The sequence below is a fragment of the Calliphora vicina genome, chromosome 1 (assembly GCF_958450345.1).
Source record: "Calliphora vicina chromosome 1, idCalVici1.1, whole genome shotgun sequence".
In the NCBI taxonomy this organism is placed as follows: Eukaryota; Metazoa; Arthropoda; class Insecta; order Diptera; family Calliphoridae; genus Calliphora; species Calliphora vicina.
In genome coordinates, this window is record NC_088780.1 from 108090638 (window position 1) to 108109171 (window position 18534).

Genomic DNA, 18534 nt, shown 5'->3' on the forward strand with positions numbered 1-18534 from the left:
GAGAAACTTGAAGAACTACCGACACTGCCTCCTTTTCACTTCGAATTTTTATAAGTATGATAAAATTTTAGGAAAATCAAAGAACCAAATTTGTTACTGCCTTTTCAGGTATTAATTATATTCACATTTTTGATTTTACTACGACGGGGGTAGCGAAGTGCACCGGGACAAGCTAGTTTTTAATAAAACTACAAAATACTAATAGACTGTTTCACAATATCCAATGAAAGATTTCGGTTGCATTCTAAGCGAAAGAAAACTGATTTGGGTTTCCTTAACTCTATATTTATGTGAACGAATCATTTTTCTTTCGTTTAGAATGCGAACGAAATTTTTCATTGGATATTGTGAAACAGGCTATTACTGACACATACAAATTAATACACTTTAAAAGTAAAAATTCAACTGAGCAACATTATGAGCTTCCTGACATACTATCAACTAAATAGCATCAGGTAGGATCGAGAAAGTTGCCTTTAGAAGAAAAATATTCAGCTTCAGAATTGTTTGCTTTCGTATAAAGGTTTATCTTATTCTAGCAACTTCTGATAGTAAGGAAGAATTAACAAACGGAAGATCAATATACGATGCTAATATATTTGTTATTGTAAAATTTACTAGAATCATCTTTTTAACTTCAAGAAGGGACGCAGTAGTCGCATTTATTACAAAGACTGCATCAAATACTGGCAGGGAACATAAGTATTCCCACCCAATGAAACTGTGATGTGGTGCATACCACCACAAGAGCTTCCAGTGAAATTAAACTGATTAGAAACCATTTGAAAATACATAGTACATAATTATAATTGTTAATTCATAATTGTTATGCAATTTCGTAATTGTACTTGTATGTCATAGGAATTATACATGAAATACCATTTATGTTGAAAATAAAAACATTTTATCTAACAGAATGCAATATACGATTAAAGCAATTTAAAACAGTTACATACTTAATCATAAGGAATTTGCTTAATAACAAAAACTTCCCTGGAGGGAAGAGAACTGAAACAGAATCAGCCATGTGACTGATTATAAAGAGCGGTGCTAGTTGTATAACTTTATACATAGCTGTTAATTTTGGATTACGATTTGTAATCAATTAGATTATTTTTTAAAAATAATTTAATGGATTATATAATTCGGTTTAGAACAATTTCTGATTACTAATTGATTACGATTACAAATAATAAAAAAATAATCAGGATTATTTGCAATTACTAGAAAATAATCAAAAGTAATAAAAATATTTTCAAAGATTACTTTTGATTATTTTAGATTATTTTCCAAAATTTTTGCATTTACAACATTTGTTCATAAAAATACATATATTAATTTTAATAATAACACAAACAATAATAATATTTGTAATTCCCGACTCAACAAAAAGGTAAAAATACATGAATAAAATAATAAAGAAAAACAAATACATTCACTGTACATTAAATCATTTTACAAAAAGAAAGGGCTATAATTTACAAATAATTTGCAAATATTGCAATTGGCCTTCATAACAACTAATTTTTTAAATGAAAAATCAGTCAATGATACCTTTCACTGTTGACGAAACACTAAGAAATCAGTAGTTCAACTGGAGCTGAAGATGTTAAGGGCGTGTTAAAAAAAATAAATGCATCCCATAGCAAATCATATTTTTGCCAAATGTCATCAATAGTACCAAAATTATGAATCAAAATGTGATACAACTTAAGGAAATATATTATAATTTACACATATTTTTTGTTATTTGTGTAAATATAATGCAGATAATACTTTACTTTTATGACAAATGGACTAACAATGCCTACTGAATTGCAGTATCCACATAAAATTCAGGAAAAAGAAGTTTCGTGCTAAAAGAAATCCCAAGACTAAATTTTTCGTGAATCGGCCCATATTTTACCATATGAAAATCGCATAAATTTCATAAAAATGTAGTTATCAAGTTGATATTAGAAACAAAAAATGTCAATATATGTATATAAAATCGATGTACTAAATTTTTGATGATCGGCCCATAATTGGTCATAGCCTCCATAGAAGAACCACATTAACCTACACAAATATCCAAAAAAAATATGTACTGAAACAAAATTTTACACCGATCTGTAATTTGTATTCAAGAATCATACTACAAGCTTTTTAAATATCGGTCCATAATTCCATAATTCCCATATATGGTTCACTCTTGATAATAGGGTTGTTTAAATGAAATTCTACAAAATTAGCCCTCAAATATTTAGAAATCACGTTCCACTTGCGATAATATCTAGAATAGTCATGTTTTATTGTAAAGATGAAATTCAATTAAAATAAATAGACATCACGTTAAAATATTTTATGACAATCGAATCACAATAGGTCATAGCTCCCATATAAGTCCCACAATCCAGAAATATATTAACGCATATAAACATTAATATCATTAATCGCGAATATATATTTAAATTTTATGATATAACTCATTTCCATATGCAAAATGTTTGGAAAATAATCTAAAATAATCAAAAGTAATCTTTGGAAATAATCGGACTATTTTTTGATTACTTTTGATTATTTTCTCGTAATCGCAAGTAATCTTGATTATTTTTTGATTATTTGTAATCGTAATCAATTAGTAATCGTCCGAATCTGAATATAATCGTAATTTAATCATTACTTCACCTTTGGAAAAAAAAGTAATCTAATTACTAATTATTATGATTAGTAATCATTATTTAACAGCTATGACTTTATAAATATCAAATAATATGATTCTAAATAACCTCTATAAGCAATTAAGAAAATTAAGAAAAAATCGCTGGCGTTTCGGAATATAAAGTTATACAACTAGCACCGCTCTTTATAATCAGTCACATGGCTAGTTATGTAGCTTGCTTCTTGCTTCATACTGCTATTATACCCACCATCAAAAAAGATAGGGGGCATATTAATTTTGTCATTCCGTTTGCAACATATCAAAATATTGGCCGTAGAACCAAAAAGTATATATATTCTGGGACCTCATAAAATTCTGTTTAAAACTCGATAGGGCCCAAACGAAAGGAGCAACATGGCTGTTTGTTTGGTATTGAAAATATTCGTCCATGATTTCCACCATATAAATGTCCCCCCGGAATACTGTATGAGTAGCTATAATTATGTCGGTTATGCGGCGATCATGATAAAATTTTGCACAAATTAGAATCGGTTCATAATTGACCCTATCCCCGATATAACTTCTATATCTGAAAAAAAAATTAATTGACAATAAATAATTTATATATAATAATATTAACATAAAAGTGTTAAGAAAGTAATCATTATATCATATTCTGTACAGTTCGAACATAACTGATTCAGTCCAAAACTACATATTTATTGTGGGGGACCAACCCCCACAAAGGAGGTTGTGGGGGTTAAGAATGATTCTCAATGGCTCAGCTTTATCGTAATATTTTCAAATCTGTCTGTCTGCTGCACTATGTCTGAGTTCTTTACACAATTGCACAATTTTGTTGGTAATTTTAGAGTTAATCTTCCTAGTTTTCTAAAACTCTTTGAGTACCAATCTAAATTTTCTTCTCTTTATATGAGTGTTATTCTCTCTTTCGACCAAGAATACAATTTTAGATACTATTTTACAAGAAAATCATTCAATAGGTACCATTTAAAATACCCTTTATAAAATTTAGCAATTGAATTGAAATTTTGCAAATACAAATAATTATTAGAAATTTGAACCAATCATTATAAAATCAATTTCAAACATTTTCATATATTTAACATAAATTTAATTATAATTTGTTTTATCATCTTTATTGAGTATCACAACATATTTAACAGTGTTTTTTTTGTCCTTTCTTAATTTAATTACAATAAAATATTATACAAAAGTTCCTAAAATCAATATTAAGTAAATACTAAATTAAATATTTTAATTAAATAAATGTGCTATCGAAAAAATTTCGAGTCTTATTTGATTTCATTTACAAATTAAATATACAAAACTCTTTTGTATAAGAGCAGCAAAAGGAGCTTTAAAATATGTTTTTACCTTAAACTACAATATCTTAAAAACTAAGCAGTTTTGTTGTTGTTTTTTTATTTATATTTTGTTTCTAGGTGAGTTGTGTTGGTTTTCATTTAAGTTTTTTTTTCTGTTTTAACTTTTGTAACTAAATTTTGATATTTAAGTATTTTTGCGTTTTGTAAATGCGTAAATTTGTTCTGCTCTTAACTCGCTTACCTTCAACTAACTTTAAATTGTTTTATATCTTGCAATTTGCGCTAGGCTCTGTCCTAAACGTGTATGGTAAATTCTTGACGCTCCTGCTCCTTTTTCTCATGATATCTTGCCAACAGTGAGGTTAGTTCCTCTCTATCCACCTTACTTAACTGACCATCTTTGTTTTCCATAACTCGTTGCACTTCCAAGTCTAATGCTCGTTGCTCATGATCACACTCAGCTTCACTGAACTCTCGAGAATCGATAAATCCCGAAGGTGGTCGAAAACCCATATTATTTGCACCGGTCATAGCGGCGATTGTGGCTGCTATTGAGGCTGAAGTTTCCGAATTGTTAACCTCACTGTCTAAGCTAAGGTGTGGATGGGAAGAAAGAAAGGAGATAAAAAAATGTTTTAAGTTACATTATTTATTTAGTGATTAAATATAATTTGTATTTATGAATAAAATTTGTCTTATGTTGTTTTCAAGTTTATGCTTTATTAGGCAAAATTGTTGTTTTTGCCTTTAAAATGTACTTTTTATTAAAGAAAATAATTTTTAGATACTTTTTATTCAAATTATTTTTTATCAAAAGGTTTCTTTATTTCAGTTTTTCAAATAACAATAAAGGTACCATTGCAAATAATTTTTACAAAGTTTTTGTTTTAAAGTACCATTTAAATATTTTATTATTAGTACCATTTTATGTCTGTTTCAATTAAAAGGTAGTTCCAGCTACTTTTTATAAAATGTTCATTTAAGCCCCCTTTATAAAAACTTCAATTTATGTAGCTATGTCCGATCGTCTGTCTGTTGAAAACACGATAGGGTTCAAACGAAAGTAGCTAACTGGCAGAAATTTTCTGTTGTTAAGGTTTGCTTGGTATTGAAAATCAGCAATATCGGTCAATAAAATCACTTAGTCCCCATACAAATGTCCACCCGGAGCAGTCATAAATATTTTGATTATGCGACAATCCTGATAAAATTTTTAAGTATTCTGAAATGATATTATAAAGTATGGCTCAAATCGGGCAACATTTGTCTCTAGTCCCCATACAAGGTCCCCTTAGAAAATGACTTGAACATTCATAATAGTCTTATAATAATTATAATATAAAAATTGGACATAAACAAGTTTCATATGAACCTAAATCTTTCTATCAACTTTTGTGAGAATCGGTCCATATAACCCCAATATCAGAAAAATATTTTATTGTCTCTTACTTTTTTGTTATTAAGTTATAATGGTTTATCAGGGTTTAAACAACAAACGTTTTATTAGATATTAGATTTTTTTAATAAAAATTAAATTTTTACTTAAGTGAATATTTATCTTTGTGATTCAATATGATTCAATTAAACAACTCTATAAAATCGTCCATAAAAAATTACCATTCTGTAAAATATAGAAACTAACCCCCAGTAACAAGAAGTTTGGTTATGTGTTAACTAATAGTTATACTGACAGTTTTCATACAAAAATAATTTTAACCGACAGTATAACTGTTAGTTAACGCCTAACTAGGCTTCGTGTTAATGTGGATAAGCAGTATTTTATTTATTTGTGCGTTTGAGTTTAATTGAGAAAGACACAAATAGTACTCTGATTTGTTACTTGAAAAACTAAATGTATAAAAGGGTCCGTAATAGCCAACACATCTCTTAAACTTTAAGAAAGTATTATGAATATTCGAGAATATTGACTGAGGAAGAGTTTGTGTATTGGGACAATCTAAGTCCATGGTAGGCTTTCATATTGTTCAGGTTACGATGATTTTCGTCAAACAAGCCGAATGTGAACAAAAGAGCGTAATAGAGCGTAAAAATACACACATTTTATTCAGTTGCTTGATGTTGTTGTGGATATTTTATTTTTTACCCAAAAAAGCACACAAATTAAATGCCTCTATTTGCCTACCAATGATCTAAGTTCACAGAGAAAACAGATTCGTGATAGCAACCGAATTTGTTCTCAATCGAATGATTCTACCTTAGTGACCGAATTTTACCCTTGTGGCTACAAAATTTTAAAAGGGGTAACAAACCGAAATTCTTCTTTATCAACTGACTTTCTGTTGATAGAACCAAAAGTGGAAAGTGTTCTAATTCTTTGAAAACACAAAATATAAATAATTATGCATTAAGTGCAATTGTTCTCAAATGAACAATTGAAACTTAATAAACAGGGTTTTATGTGCCTTAAAACAGCTATATTTTATTATTAAGTAATTTGTCGTTTTTCTACTTCAACATGTGTAAGATGAGATTAATGAATTCATTTGTCTTAACAAAATTGAAATTTGTTCGAATGATTCTACCTTAGTGACCGAATTTTACCCTTGTGGCTACAAAATTTTAAAAGGGGTAACAAACCGAAATTCTTCTTTATCAACTGACTTTCTGTTGATAGAACCAAAAGTGGAAAGTGTTCTAATTCTTTGAAAACACAAAATATAAATAATTATGCATTAAGTGCAATTGTTCTCAAATGAACAATTGAAACTTAATAAACAGGGTTTTATGTGCCTTAAAACAGCTATATTTTATTATTAAGTAATTTGTCGTTTTTCTACTTCAACATGTGTAAGATGAGATTAATGAATTCATTTGTCTTAACAAAATTGAAATTTGTTTATTTTGGATTTTGGGGTTTAGGTACCTGAACTACCTGTTGTTACTACCAGGACACAAACGCCGATCCAAAGAATCCTTGGCATTTATTTGCTGCTGCTGTTGATGTTTACGATTGCGATTGGCACGCTTATCAGCCGAAGAAGTAGAACTCACATTATCCTTGGCATATCTTTGGCCATTCATGCGCCGGTCCACGGGAGAGGATTGATCATTGTTCGATTCCGTCGAGGAGTCCGGACGAAACATATCTGTATAAAATACAAATGAACAATGAAAGAAATATTTCATTATAATCCAAAAAAGCACTAAGTTCAGTAGTTGATATATTATAGTTGCAACATAAAGATTATACATATGGGCAATTCCACGAGAATAACAACCACGACAGAAAAAAACAAAACCCCTTGAAACTTTTTTTTCAAGGTGATTTTAATTGGACAAAACATTAAAATGTTACTATGTGAAAGTATTTAGAGCTTATTACAACATTTTAAGGGGCAAAATAAGAGTTTAAACTGACTATATTTAATTTTTTAATTTAATTGGCATGTTTTAGACTAAGATTGCGGCGAAAACTAAGCTCCCAATTATTATGTAGTATAAAATTAATTTGACTCTGATTGTTTTCAGTAGAGGCAAAAAACTATTTTTTTAATACATTTCCATGAAAGTTGAAGACGGATACAACCGTACTTTTTGGCGAAAGAGTAGAGAAAATGTTGTACGATATGGTAGATATGACCACTGTACGTCGATTAGAATATATATTGTTTTACTATAAGCGAAAAATCGGTCACGTATGATATTAAATTTTATTTATTATAAAACCATCCAAAGATTATTTTTATTTAAATATGATGGATTGTAAAGGAAGAATATTTGAGTTAGTGCAAGAAATTAATAGAAAACATAACGCCTCTCGCGATTCGCAAATTTTCGCATTTTTAAAAATTACTTCCGTTTATGTCACGTACGATATACCCTTAGTTCAATCGATATTTTGGACAACAATGTTTTGAAAGAACTTATTATTTTTTTTAAAAAATTAGTTGCCTCTGAATGGAACATAAAGACCAAATTATTTTTCAGATACTCTTATTTTTGCAAAATCTATTCCACTCTATAGACGTAAAAATGTCACGTGCGATGACATGGAATTGCCCATATGCAGCTGCAAATGAATACCACTACTTAGCATTTAGTTTCAGTGTAATGTCTATAGTTGTGTAAGTGAGTGTGTGTATGTGTGCTTGTGTGAGTACACACCTACGCCACTACGACCATCACTGTTGCGTGACTTACAAGGAACTCTATAAGTAGGCATATTTGAGAATTCAGTACTGGGACTAATACTCGTATCCGATTCCGACTCACAATGGCCAACACCATTGTTGCCCCCACTACCTACACCACTGCTGCCACCCCCACAGCCACCACCACTACTGCTGCTATTGCTTTTATTGCCACTGCGGCCATTATCGTTACGTGATGATTTTTTCGTATGACCCGACTGAGAGCCAATGGCCATAGTCATTGATTTACTTAGAGTCGATTCATCTGTAAAGGAAAATTAGTTTTAAATATTATGTTCATTTCTTCTAAATGTATGTATGTTTGCATACAAAAAGCTCCCTTTTTTGTTATTCCAACTTACCATCTGTATTGTAATAGCGTTGCTTATGCCACGATGATTTCGATTTGACATGACCAAATCCCGAAGATGGCAGTAATGGATATGCAGTGGCATTGAGATTTTCTCCTTCTGGATGGCCGAATGTTTTAAATTGCATTGTATAGTCCATGGGTGAGGCAGCTACACCGCGTGTTGGTGTTTTGGCGGGTGCTCCGGTACGGCCACCATTAACACTAAATGTGGCATACGGCGAAATCTCATACATTTCTATTATTGTTTTTGTTTGCCCCCCAACCAATGCCCACACCAAAAGCAACCCAGGAACCACAATATTCCATAAGGCACGCAGTAAACGTACCACATTACAATAATAAACATAAAATGAGAGAAAAATAAAAAGAAAACGAAATAGTAGTAGCAGAGTCAAAGGAAGACCATCAGCATGGATTTAAGAATAAAAAAATAAAAATAGACTATTAAAAACCAGAATCATAGAGTTAGAAAAAATGAACAAAAAAACTAAAAAAAAGATTTAAGTTCTACGTGCTTCGTCAGGATATCACGTTCTTATCCGTTTTCTTTTCAGTTGTTTTTGTCTCTTATTGTTGTTTTCTGGTATTAGTTTGCAAGGCAAAAAGAGTTACAAAGTATATTATTCTAACTGCCAGTAGCGGTTAGATTCGTTGTATAACTCATAGTGTTATTGCGTTTTCAGTATAGTGATTATAATTTTGTTATGAGCATTCTGGTTGGTAGTACTTGTGTGATAAATGCAACTTGTTGCAACTACTTATTTCTTCTTTTAGAGAAAAAAACCGAATCATGTAATTTATAAATATATCAGAATAACAACAGAAAATTTTTGTTAAACAGATTTTTACTTATTTTAATTAAAGGTACATTTCTTGTCATTTTATTAATAAATATGTAGTACAATTTCATATACAGTTTTTAATAAAAAATTAGTTTCACTTATTTTTTTTTTTATTAAAAACTATATGATTTTATATTCAACATTTTTTCAGGTACTTTTTACTTAAAAGTATTTTTTATGTAGTTTTATAATTTTAGGACCTTGTTACTAAAAAGTAAAATATTTGACATATTTCAATAATATAACAATTTCTGATATGTTTTGGAAAAATCCTTTTTTTTACTCTTTTTTAGAACAACCACTCAAGACAATAGGTCTGTTCATTTACTTTCCCAGTAAATACTTGCAACGAGAGAATAAAATCAAAATTTACAAAATTACTCTCTTAAAATCTCAAAAATAGTAAAAAGTAAATGAACGCTTTTCCAGTAACAATTGTTTTATACACACAATTTTCATATTTTATTCCTTTTAAAATGTATAAATACTCACATTTTCTTCAATTTTATTGAAAATTCTTTTTTTTATATTTTTTTCACCACAAAAATAAAATTGAAAATAAATAAACAATAACACAAAACATATGAAATATAAGCTGCTAACTATTACGAGTTCAAAATAGAACTTGTAATAGTTTGCAACGAGAGAGCACTCTCTAAAATTTATACGCTCTTGAATTTTTCTCTACTTGCAAGTTTTTTGAGTTAATGAACGCTTTTCCAGTAACAATTGTTACTCACTAGTAACAACTTTTAGTTATTGAACATAGCTAATTTCTTTATAATTTTTAATATATTTAATTTTCAATGACTTTTATAAAAACTACAATTTTCCTTATTTGTTTTTCAAAAGTACCATTTATTTAATAAAACATTCCGTTGAAGGTACTATTAATTAAAATGGAACATATCTGTGCTACTAACACGTAAATGTGCATTTCCGAAACTTCATAAAGAGAGTACGTTTTGATTACATATTTATTAAGAAGTCCACTTTCAATTTGTATTATAAAGTACTAGTTTAGTAAACATTTTCTTATATATTTTCTTTATTCTGTTTAAAATATAAAGACAGTTATAGGCATTTCAAAATTTAAATTTAAAAATTTTGCCATGCCTTGGACCGCTTTTTAAAAAATACTTGGACCGCTTTTTAAAAAATACAGGGCGCACTTTTGGACCAAACGGACTCGATTTTTTTTTAAGTTAGACAACTGAATTACCAATAACATACAAAATATTTCAGAGCAATATCGATTACCAATCCAAAAATAAACGATTTTCAATTTAAAAATTAAAAAAATAGTAGATTTTAGCTGTTTTTTGGACAAACAGGTGACTTAACTCTTTTTTTGTTAAAAAAAAACTTTCTTTAAGAACATATAACAATTTTATGTTTTTCTATAAAGTTTCCTTACGTATGGTATAAAAAACTTGTCCTATTTTCGGAAAATGTCGGCCCTACGCCCTTCTGAAATTGAACTATTTTTTTTATCAAAATTTCATATTTGGGCCACATTTTCTAAAATCCCAAAGCTGGGATTAGAAAACGGAATGCGGGTTTGAAAATCCTGATGTGTTCCCTATTTACCACTAAAGTATTTTCTCATCCCCGAAGGATATATGTACCATATGGGCAAAATTGTAAAAAATACCATTTTTGGGATTTTTGCACCAATTTTAGGTATTTCGGGATTCCCTTTGACCTTTTGACAAGTTTTTTTACACTTTGTTATTTAGAATGACAGTCTTAAAATAGTTTGAAAATTTCATTGAGTTTCGTTAATAAATAAGTATTTTATTACCTATTACATATTTATTGAGTTTCTTAAACTAAAATATGTATAAAAATTTTAATAGGATTGATCCACATTTATTCCGAACAAATTTTTTTGTTGGATAAGTTAATTTTTGGTATAAGAAAGTCAATATCTCAATTAGACTTAAAAATATGCCACTTATAAAACTCAGTCCTTCAAAAAAAATTTCACTTTTTCATATTTTTTAGTATAAAATGTGACTAAACATTTGAATAAAACAAAAAAAATTTTTTGAATTCGAGTCCAAAAGTGCGCCTTATATTTTTTAAAAAGCGGACGAAGGTATGGCAAAATTTTTAAATTTAAATTTTGAAATGCCTATAACTCGGAAATTATAAGAGATATTTTTTCAAGACCTAGACGAGGGCTTTCCAAAAATATAAAATTCTTTGAAATCGGATGGGAAACAAAACAATGGCACGTGTTTAAACATTACCTAAGGTACATTACTTTAAGCCCACATAGCACCGCCCCTGGAAAATTTGTAGGGTCCATTTTAATAGCTTGAACTCGAATACTCCTTGGTTACGCCCACGTCAAATTTTATCCCGATCGGATCAGCCGTTTAGAAATGCCAGATTTATTTCCAAAAAAAAATCGATTCTGCCCCACTGTGGTGTGGTTTATTTGTATATAAAACACAAGCATTTATGCCCGATAAGTCCTATTTCGGGGGGACTTTTGCAGTTTCAATTACCAGTGCCTAACTTTCAGAAAGTGATTGTGAGCCGATCGCTATACTTTAAGGTGGTTGTTAGATTCATATTTTTGAGCGTTATTAACATCATCACAAACGCATAATACTATGATGGTGTAGGGTATAAAAAGTACGATTTCATAACATTAAAAACAAATAAGCTCATGCCCGACACTACACTGAGTACTGAGTGTTGAATTTTTTGCATACCAAAACTTTTAAGAGATTTTTTATAAAGTCATATTCGGAAGTGGTCTTTATATGGGAGCTATAACCAATTATATAGTAACCAAATATAGATTAGGTGGCGGGATTACTTTTTATATGAAACTTATTCTTCTTATATTTTATATGTATTCCAAAATTTGTATGGTACTTATGCTCGTTAATGTAATTTTCGTGGTACTAAAGTACATTTTTACATCTGAATTTTTATAACACTTTTGGAACTAAGCATTCAAGCTGTCTTTCGAAAATTTAAGATGTGTACGCAAGTGGTACATTTTACAATATTCGTAACTATTTAATACCAAAATCTCAATAAAACTATTAAGGGGTATTAAAGTTACAAGGCATGACAAAAATGATATGATACATCAAAAGGTGAAGTGAGTGAAGATAAATATGCCGAGTTAAATATGTTTCGACGTAAAACTTTACGTCATTACATATTTGCAAATATGTTTCGGCGTAACGCCTTACGTTATTACATATTTATAAATTCGTTTTTAGTATTTGTGACATATTTGCCAATTTAGGACATATTCACAAATATGTTTTGTTTTTTGTGACATATTTGCAATACTTACATACACTCATATTTAAAAACTATTTAATACATATTTTTTAAAAATAGCTTGTGGACAAACTATGATAGATGACAGGATGGGACATACCTCATTTTAAAGGGAAATGAACCTGCATTAGTCACCAACATAGCTCTTTTTCCAAAATTTCGTCTGACTATTTTTAATATTTTTTTGAAAATTTTCATTTTTCAATGTTGATCCTCGGAAGATTTTTCGACAATTCTGGACAAACTAAGATAGATGCCAGGGTGGGACATACCTCATTTTAAAGGGAAATGAACCTGCATTATTCACCAACATAGCTCTTTTTCCAAAATTTCGTCTGACTATTTTTAATATTTTTTTGAAAATTTTAATTTTTCAATGTTGATCCTCGGAAGATTTTTCGACAATTCTGGACAAACTAAGATAGATGCCAGGGTGGGACATACCTCATTTTAAAGGGAAATGAACCTGCATTAGTCACCAACATAGCTCTTTTTCCAAAATTTCGTCTGACTATTTTGAATATTTTTTTGAAAATTTTCATTTTTCAATGTTGATCCTTGGAAAAATTTTCGACAATTCTGGACAAACTAAGATAGATGCCAGGATGGGACATACCTGATTTTAAAGGGAAATGAACCAGCATTATTCACCAACATAGCTCTTTTTCCAAAATTTCGTCTGACTATTTTTAATATTTTTTTGAAAATTTTAATTTTTCAATGTTGATCCTCGGAAGATTTTTCGACAATTCTGGACAAACTAAGATAGATGCCAGGATGGGACATACCTCATTTTAAACGGAAATGAACCTGCATTATTCACCAACATAGCTCTTTTTCCAAAATTTCGTCTGACTATTTTTAATATTTTTTTGAAAATTTTAATTTTTCAATGTTGATCCTCGGAAGATTTTTCGACAATTCTGGACAAACTAAGATAGATGCCAGGGTGGGACATACCTCATTTTAAAGGGAAATGAACCTGCATTAGTCACCAACATAGCTCTTTTTCCAAAATTTCGTCTGACTATTTTTAATATTTTTTTGAAAATTTTCATTTTTCAATGTTGATCCTTGGAAAAATTTTCGACAATTCTGGACAAACTAAGATAGATGCCAGGATGGGACATACCTGATTTTAAAGGGAAATGAACCAGCATTATTCACCAACATAGCTCTTTTTCCAAAATTTCGTCTGACTATTTTTAATATTTTTTTGAAAATTTTAATTTTTCAATGTTGATCCTCGGAAGATTTTTCGACAATTCTGGACAAACTAAGATAGATGCCAGGGTGGGACATACCTCATTTTAAAGGGAAATGAACCTGCATTAGTCACCAACATAGCTCTTTTTCCAAAATTTCGTCTGACTATTTTTAATATTTTTTTGAAAATTTTCATTTTTCAATGTTGATCCTTGGAACAATTTTCGACAATTCTGGACAAACTAAGATAGATGCCAGGATGGGACATACCTCATTTTAAAGGGAAATGAACCTGCATTATTCTCCAACATAGCTCTTTTTCCAAAATTTCGTCTGACTATTTTTAATATTTTTTTGAAAATTTTAATTTTTCAATGTTGATCCTCGGAAGATTTTTCGACAATTCTGGACAAACTAAGATAGATGCCAGGGTGGGACATACCTCATTTTAAAGGGAAATGAACCTGCATTAGTCACCAACATAGCTCTTTTTCCAAAATTTCGTCTGACTATTTTGAATATTTTTTTGAAAATTTTCATTTTTCAATGTTGATCCTTGGAAAAATTTTCGACAATTCTGGACAAACTAAGATAGATGCCAGGATGGGACATACCTGATTTTAAAGGGAAATGAACCAGCATTATTCACCAACATAGCTCTTTTTCCAAAATTTCGTCTGACTATTTTTAATATTTTTTTGAAAATTTTCATTTTTCAATGTTGATCCTTGGAACAATTTTCGACAATTCTGGACAAACTAAGATAGATGCCAGGATGGGACATACCTCATTTTAAACGGAAATGAACCTGCATTATTCACCAACATAGCTCTTTTTCCAAAATTTCGTCTGACTATTTTTAATATTTTTTTGAAAATTTTAATTTTTCAATGTTGATCCTCGGAAGATTTTTCGACAATTCTGGACAAACTAAGATAGATGCCAGGATGGGACATACCTCCTTTTAAAGGGAAATGAACCAGCATTATTCACCAACATAGCTCTTTTTCCAAAATTTCGTCTGACTATTTTTAATATTTTTTTGAAAATTTTAATTTTTCAATGTTGATCCTCGGAAGATTTTTCGACAATTCTGGACAAACTAAGATAGATGCCAGGGTGGGACATACCTCATTTTAAAGGGAAATGAACCAGCATTATTCACCAACATAGCTCTTTTTCCAAAATTTCGTCTGACTATTTTTAATATTTTTTTGAAAATTTTAATTTTTCAATGTTGATCCTCGGAAGATTTTTCGACAATTCTGGACAAACTAAGATAGATGCCAGGGTGGGACATACCTCATTTTAAAGGGAAATGAACCTGCATTATTCTCCAACATAGCTCTTTTTCCAAAATTTCGTCTGACTATTTTTAATATTTTTTTTGAAAATTTTCATTTTTCAATGTTGATCCTCGGAAGATTTTTCGACAATTCTGGACAAACTAAGATAGATGCCAGGGTGGGACATACCTCATTTTAAAGGGAAATGAACCAGCATTATTCACCAACATAGCTCTTTTTCCAAAATTTCGTCTGACTATTTTTAATATTTTTTTGAAAATTTTAATTTTTCAATGTTGATCCTCGGAAGATTTTTCGACAATTCTGGACAAACTAAGATAGATGCCAGGATGGGACATACCTCATTTTAAACGGAAATGAACCTGCATTATTCACCAACATAGCTCTTTTTCCAAAATTTCGTCTGACTATTTTTAATATTTTTTTGAAAATTTTAATTTTTCAATGTTGATCCTCGGAAGATTTTTCGACAATTCTGGACAAACTAAGATAGATGCCAGGGTGGGACATACCTCATTTTAAAGGGAAATGAACCTGCATTAGTCACCAACATAGCTCTTTTTCCAAAATTTCGTCTGACTATTTTTAATATTTTTTTGAAAATTCTCATTTTTCAATGTTGATCCTTGGAAAAATTTTCGACAATTCTGGACAAACTAAGATAGATGCCAGGATGGGACATACCTGATTTTAAAGGGAAATGAACCAGCATTATTCACCAACATAGCTCTTTTTCCAAAATTTCGTCTGACTATTTTTAATATTTTTTTGAAAATTTTAATTTTTCAATGTTGATCCTCGGAAGATTTTTCGACAATTCTGGACAAACTAAGATAGATGCCAGGGTGGGACATACCTCATTTTAAAGGGAAATGAACCTGCATTAGTCACCAACATAGCTCTTTTTCCAAAATTTCGTCTGACTATTTTTAATATTTTTTTGAAAATTTTCATTTTTCAATGTTGATCCTTGGAACAATTTTCGACAATTCTGGACAAACTAAGATAGATGCCAGGATGGGACATACCTCATTTTAAAGGGAAATGAACCTGCATTATTCTCCAACATAGCTCTTTTTCCAAAATTTCGTCTGACTATTTTTAATATTTTTTTGAAAATTTTCATTTTTCAATGTTGATCCTTGGAACAATTTTCGACAATTCTGGACAAACTAAGATAGATGCCAGGATGGGACATACCTCATTTTAAAGGGAAATGAACCTGCATTAGTCACCAACATAGCTCTTTTTCCAAAATTTCGTCTGACTATTTTTAATTTAATTTATAAGCCTTACCTTTTTTAATATGTAAAACGTTATTGAAATTGGAAAACAGTTTATATATATATATATATATATATATATATATATATATATATATACAGTGGTGGCCACCAATTTAAGACAAATACTTGAATTTTTTTCATCAACTGAATTTTAAGTGCGATAGAGCCAAAATAAAAGGACCTCTAAGGGTATGAAATTTATTATTAACGTTTCTAGTTTCTGAAAAATGTTTGGAAAAATCGGTAAAACATATATGGACAAAGATATGTGGAAATACGTTGACCCACCTCAACGAACATCCGCTGTTAATAACATGATATGACCGAAACTAATGGAACTAAAAATACGAAATTTGGTCCGAATATTTTATAATAATAAAATTATAATGATATAAATGTGAGAAAATATGTTTACTTAAAAAAAAAAATTGTTTGGTCAAGTTGTAGAAAAATTGTATGTGTTCATGGTGAATATGTATGAATTGATACAGTCGAATAAAACACACTTGTGTGTTAAAACAGTCCTCATGCATACATATTTGTGGAAATATTTGAAAAAATAATTGACAATTACATGGAATTTAGCAAACAATTTTTGTCTTAAATTCCTGGCCACCACTGTATATATATATATATATATATATATATATATATTTATTGGATATAATGTTTATTGTTATGTATTTTTGATTATAGAAAAAAAATTTTGTTGTTATATTATAAAAATACTTAAAATTAATAAATGTTGTATTAAGATTAAATTTAACAAATAATAGAAATAAAATTGAAAAGTTTATATTGAAGTAAATAACCAAAACTCAATATGACTATTGGCTATTGGAAGGTAAAGATAATTAATTTTTTATATTTTCATGGACAAAATTTTTATTAATTAAAATTTTTTGTTATTTATATTGGAAGTATGTAAAAATTAATACTTGTGAGATCCGTTTTTTATTTACAGTGGTTCCATCGCATAATCTGACAAGAGTTTGTCAGATATAAATGTGCTCCAAACGTAAACAGATGTACCAAAAATTAGTTTTTTTCGCTTCTATTAACACTCCACTCAAAATCTCAAAAAAACGACAAAAACTAAACTTTGCATAATTAAGTCTGTAAATTTTTACTGAAAATCCAAAATAACCCAATTTCTTGAGCTTAAAGTGTGGGGTCAATATTTGGTTGCGTACCCTTTTTAGTCTAAAATGGCCTGTAATAGCTTTAGAATAGATTTTACTAAAGTTTTGTCATAAATCCGGCTCTGTTGAATTTCGTAATGCGAGGAAGGACTCTTTTAGCTGAACTAACGTATTACATTTTCTTTGATACACTCTCCTCCACAATATGCTCAATTACATTAAAGTCGGCTCTGTGCATATTTTTCTACAAGTTTGGGAAAGTTATGGATCAACTAAAGTTTTGTAAAACTTAATATGTCATGATAAAAGGTAATGTTTTTTGCGATACCCACTTTTTCGCAATTTGCTTCAAAATGCTGAGTTACACAAATTTGTATTTTGCCTGCAATAAAATGAAGTGGGTATCGCAAACAACTTTTCTTTTTATCAATACAACGACCTCAATCACACATCAGGTTTGTAAAGCTTTGGTTGATCCATAACTGAGCACATTTATATCAGACAAACTTGTCCGATTATGCGATTTTTATTAATAATACAAAATTAAATAATGTACTCCTTAAATGTTTAAATAAATAATAATTTATTAGTTTTCTAATTTGCATAAATAACATTTAAATAAATTTGATTTTGAGGTTTCATAATATTTTTGAAAACAGTGAGCCCCAACTCCCCTTTTGCATTGTGTACACTTTATTTTAGAAATATCTTCTATATCACAATGAAGGCAACTTGTTTCAGAGTTTCCGAACAATATTAAATCTTTTTTCATCAAATTGCGATATTTGTTTGGACTTATAATCTTTTCCAAAGAGGTTTTTTTTAAAATGGATTCGGCAAATTGACAGCAAATAACTCCACAATTATAGCCGTCAAATTGTTTATATTTTTTATCAATTTTATAAGTCCTATTTTCTGGATTATT

The 18534-nt window shown here is 29.6% G+C and overlaps 1 protein-coding gene and 1 long non-coding RNA gene across 2 annotated transcripts in view; one reads left to right on the plus strand and one right to left on the minus strand.

Moving 5' to 3' along the window:
- LOC135963550 (uncharacterized) overlaps positions 1-18534 on the plus strand; it is a 319480-nt gene that overhangs the window by 83328 nt on the left and 217618 nt on the right. The window lies entirely within an intron of this gene.
- Dscam3 (Down syndrome cell adhesion molecule 3) overlaps positions 4150-18534 on the minus strand; it is a 165678-nt gene continuing 151293 nt past the window's right edge. Inside the window, exons 29-32 of the mRNA XM_065515462.1 lie at positions 8504-8749; positions 8116-8406; positions 6884-7097; positions 4150-4582 (exon numbers count right to left, since the gene is read on the minus strand). Coding sequence (XP_065371534.1) covers positions 4285-4582; positions 6884-7097; positions 8116-8406; positions 8504-8749 — 1049 coding nt within the window. The 3' untranslated portion in view covers positions 4150-4284. The remainder of the gene's footprint in view (positions 4583-6883; positions 7098-8115; positions 8407-8503; positions 8750-18534) is intronic.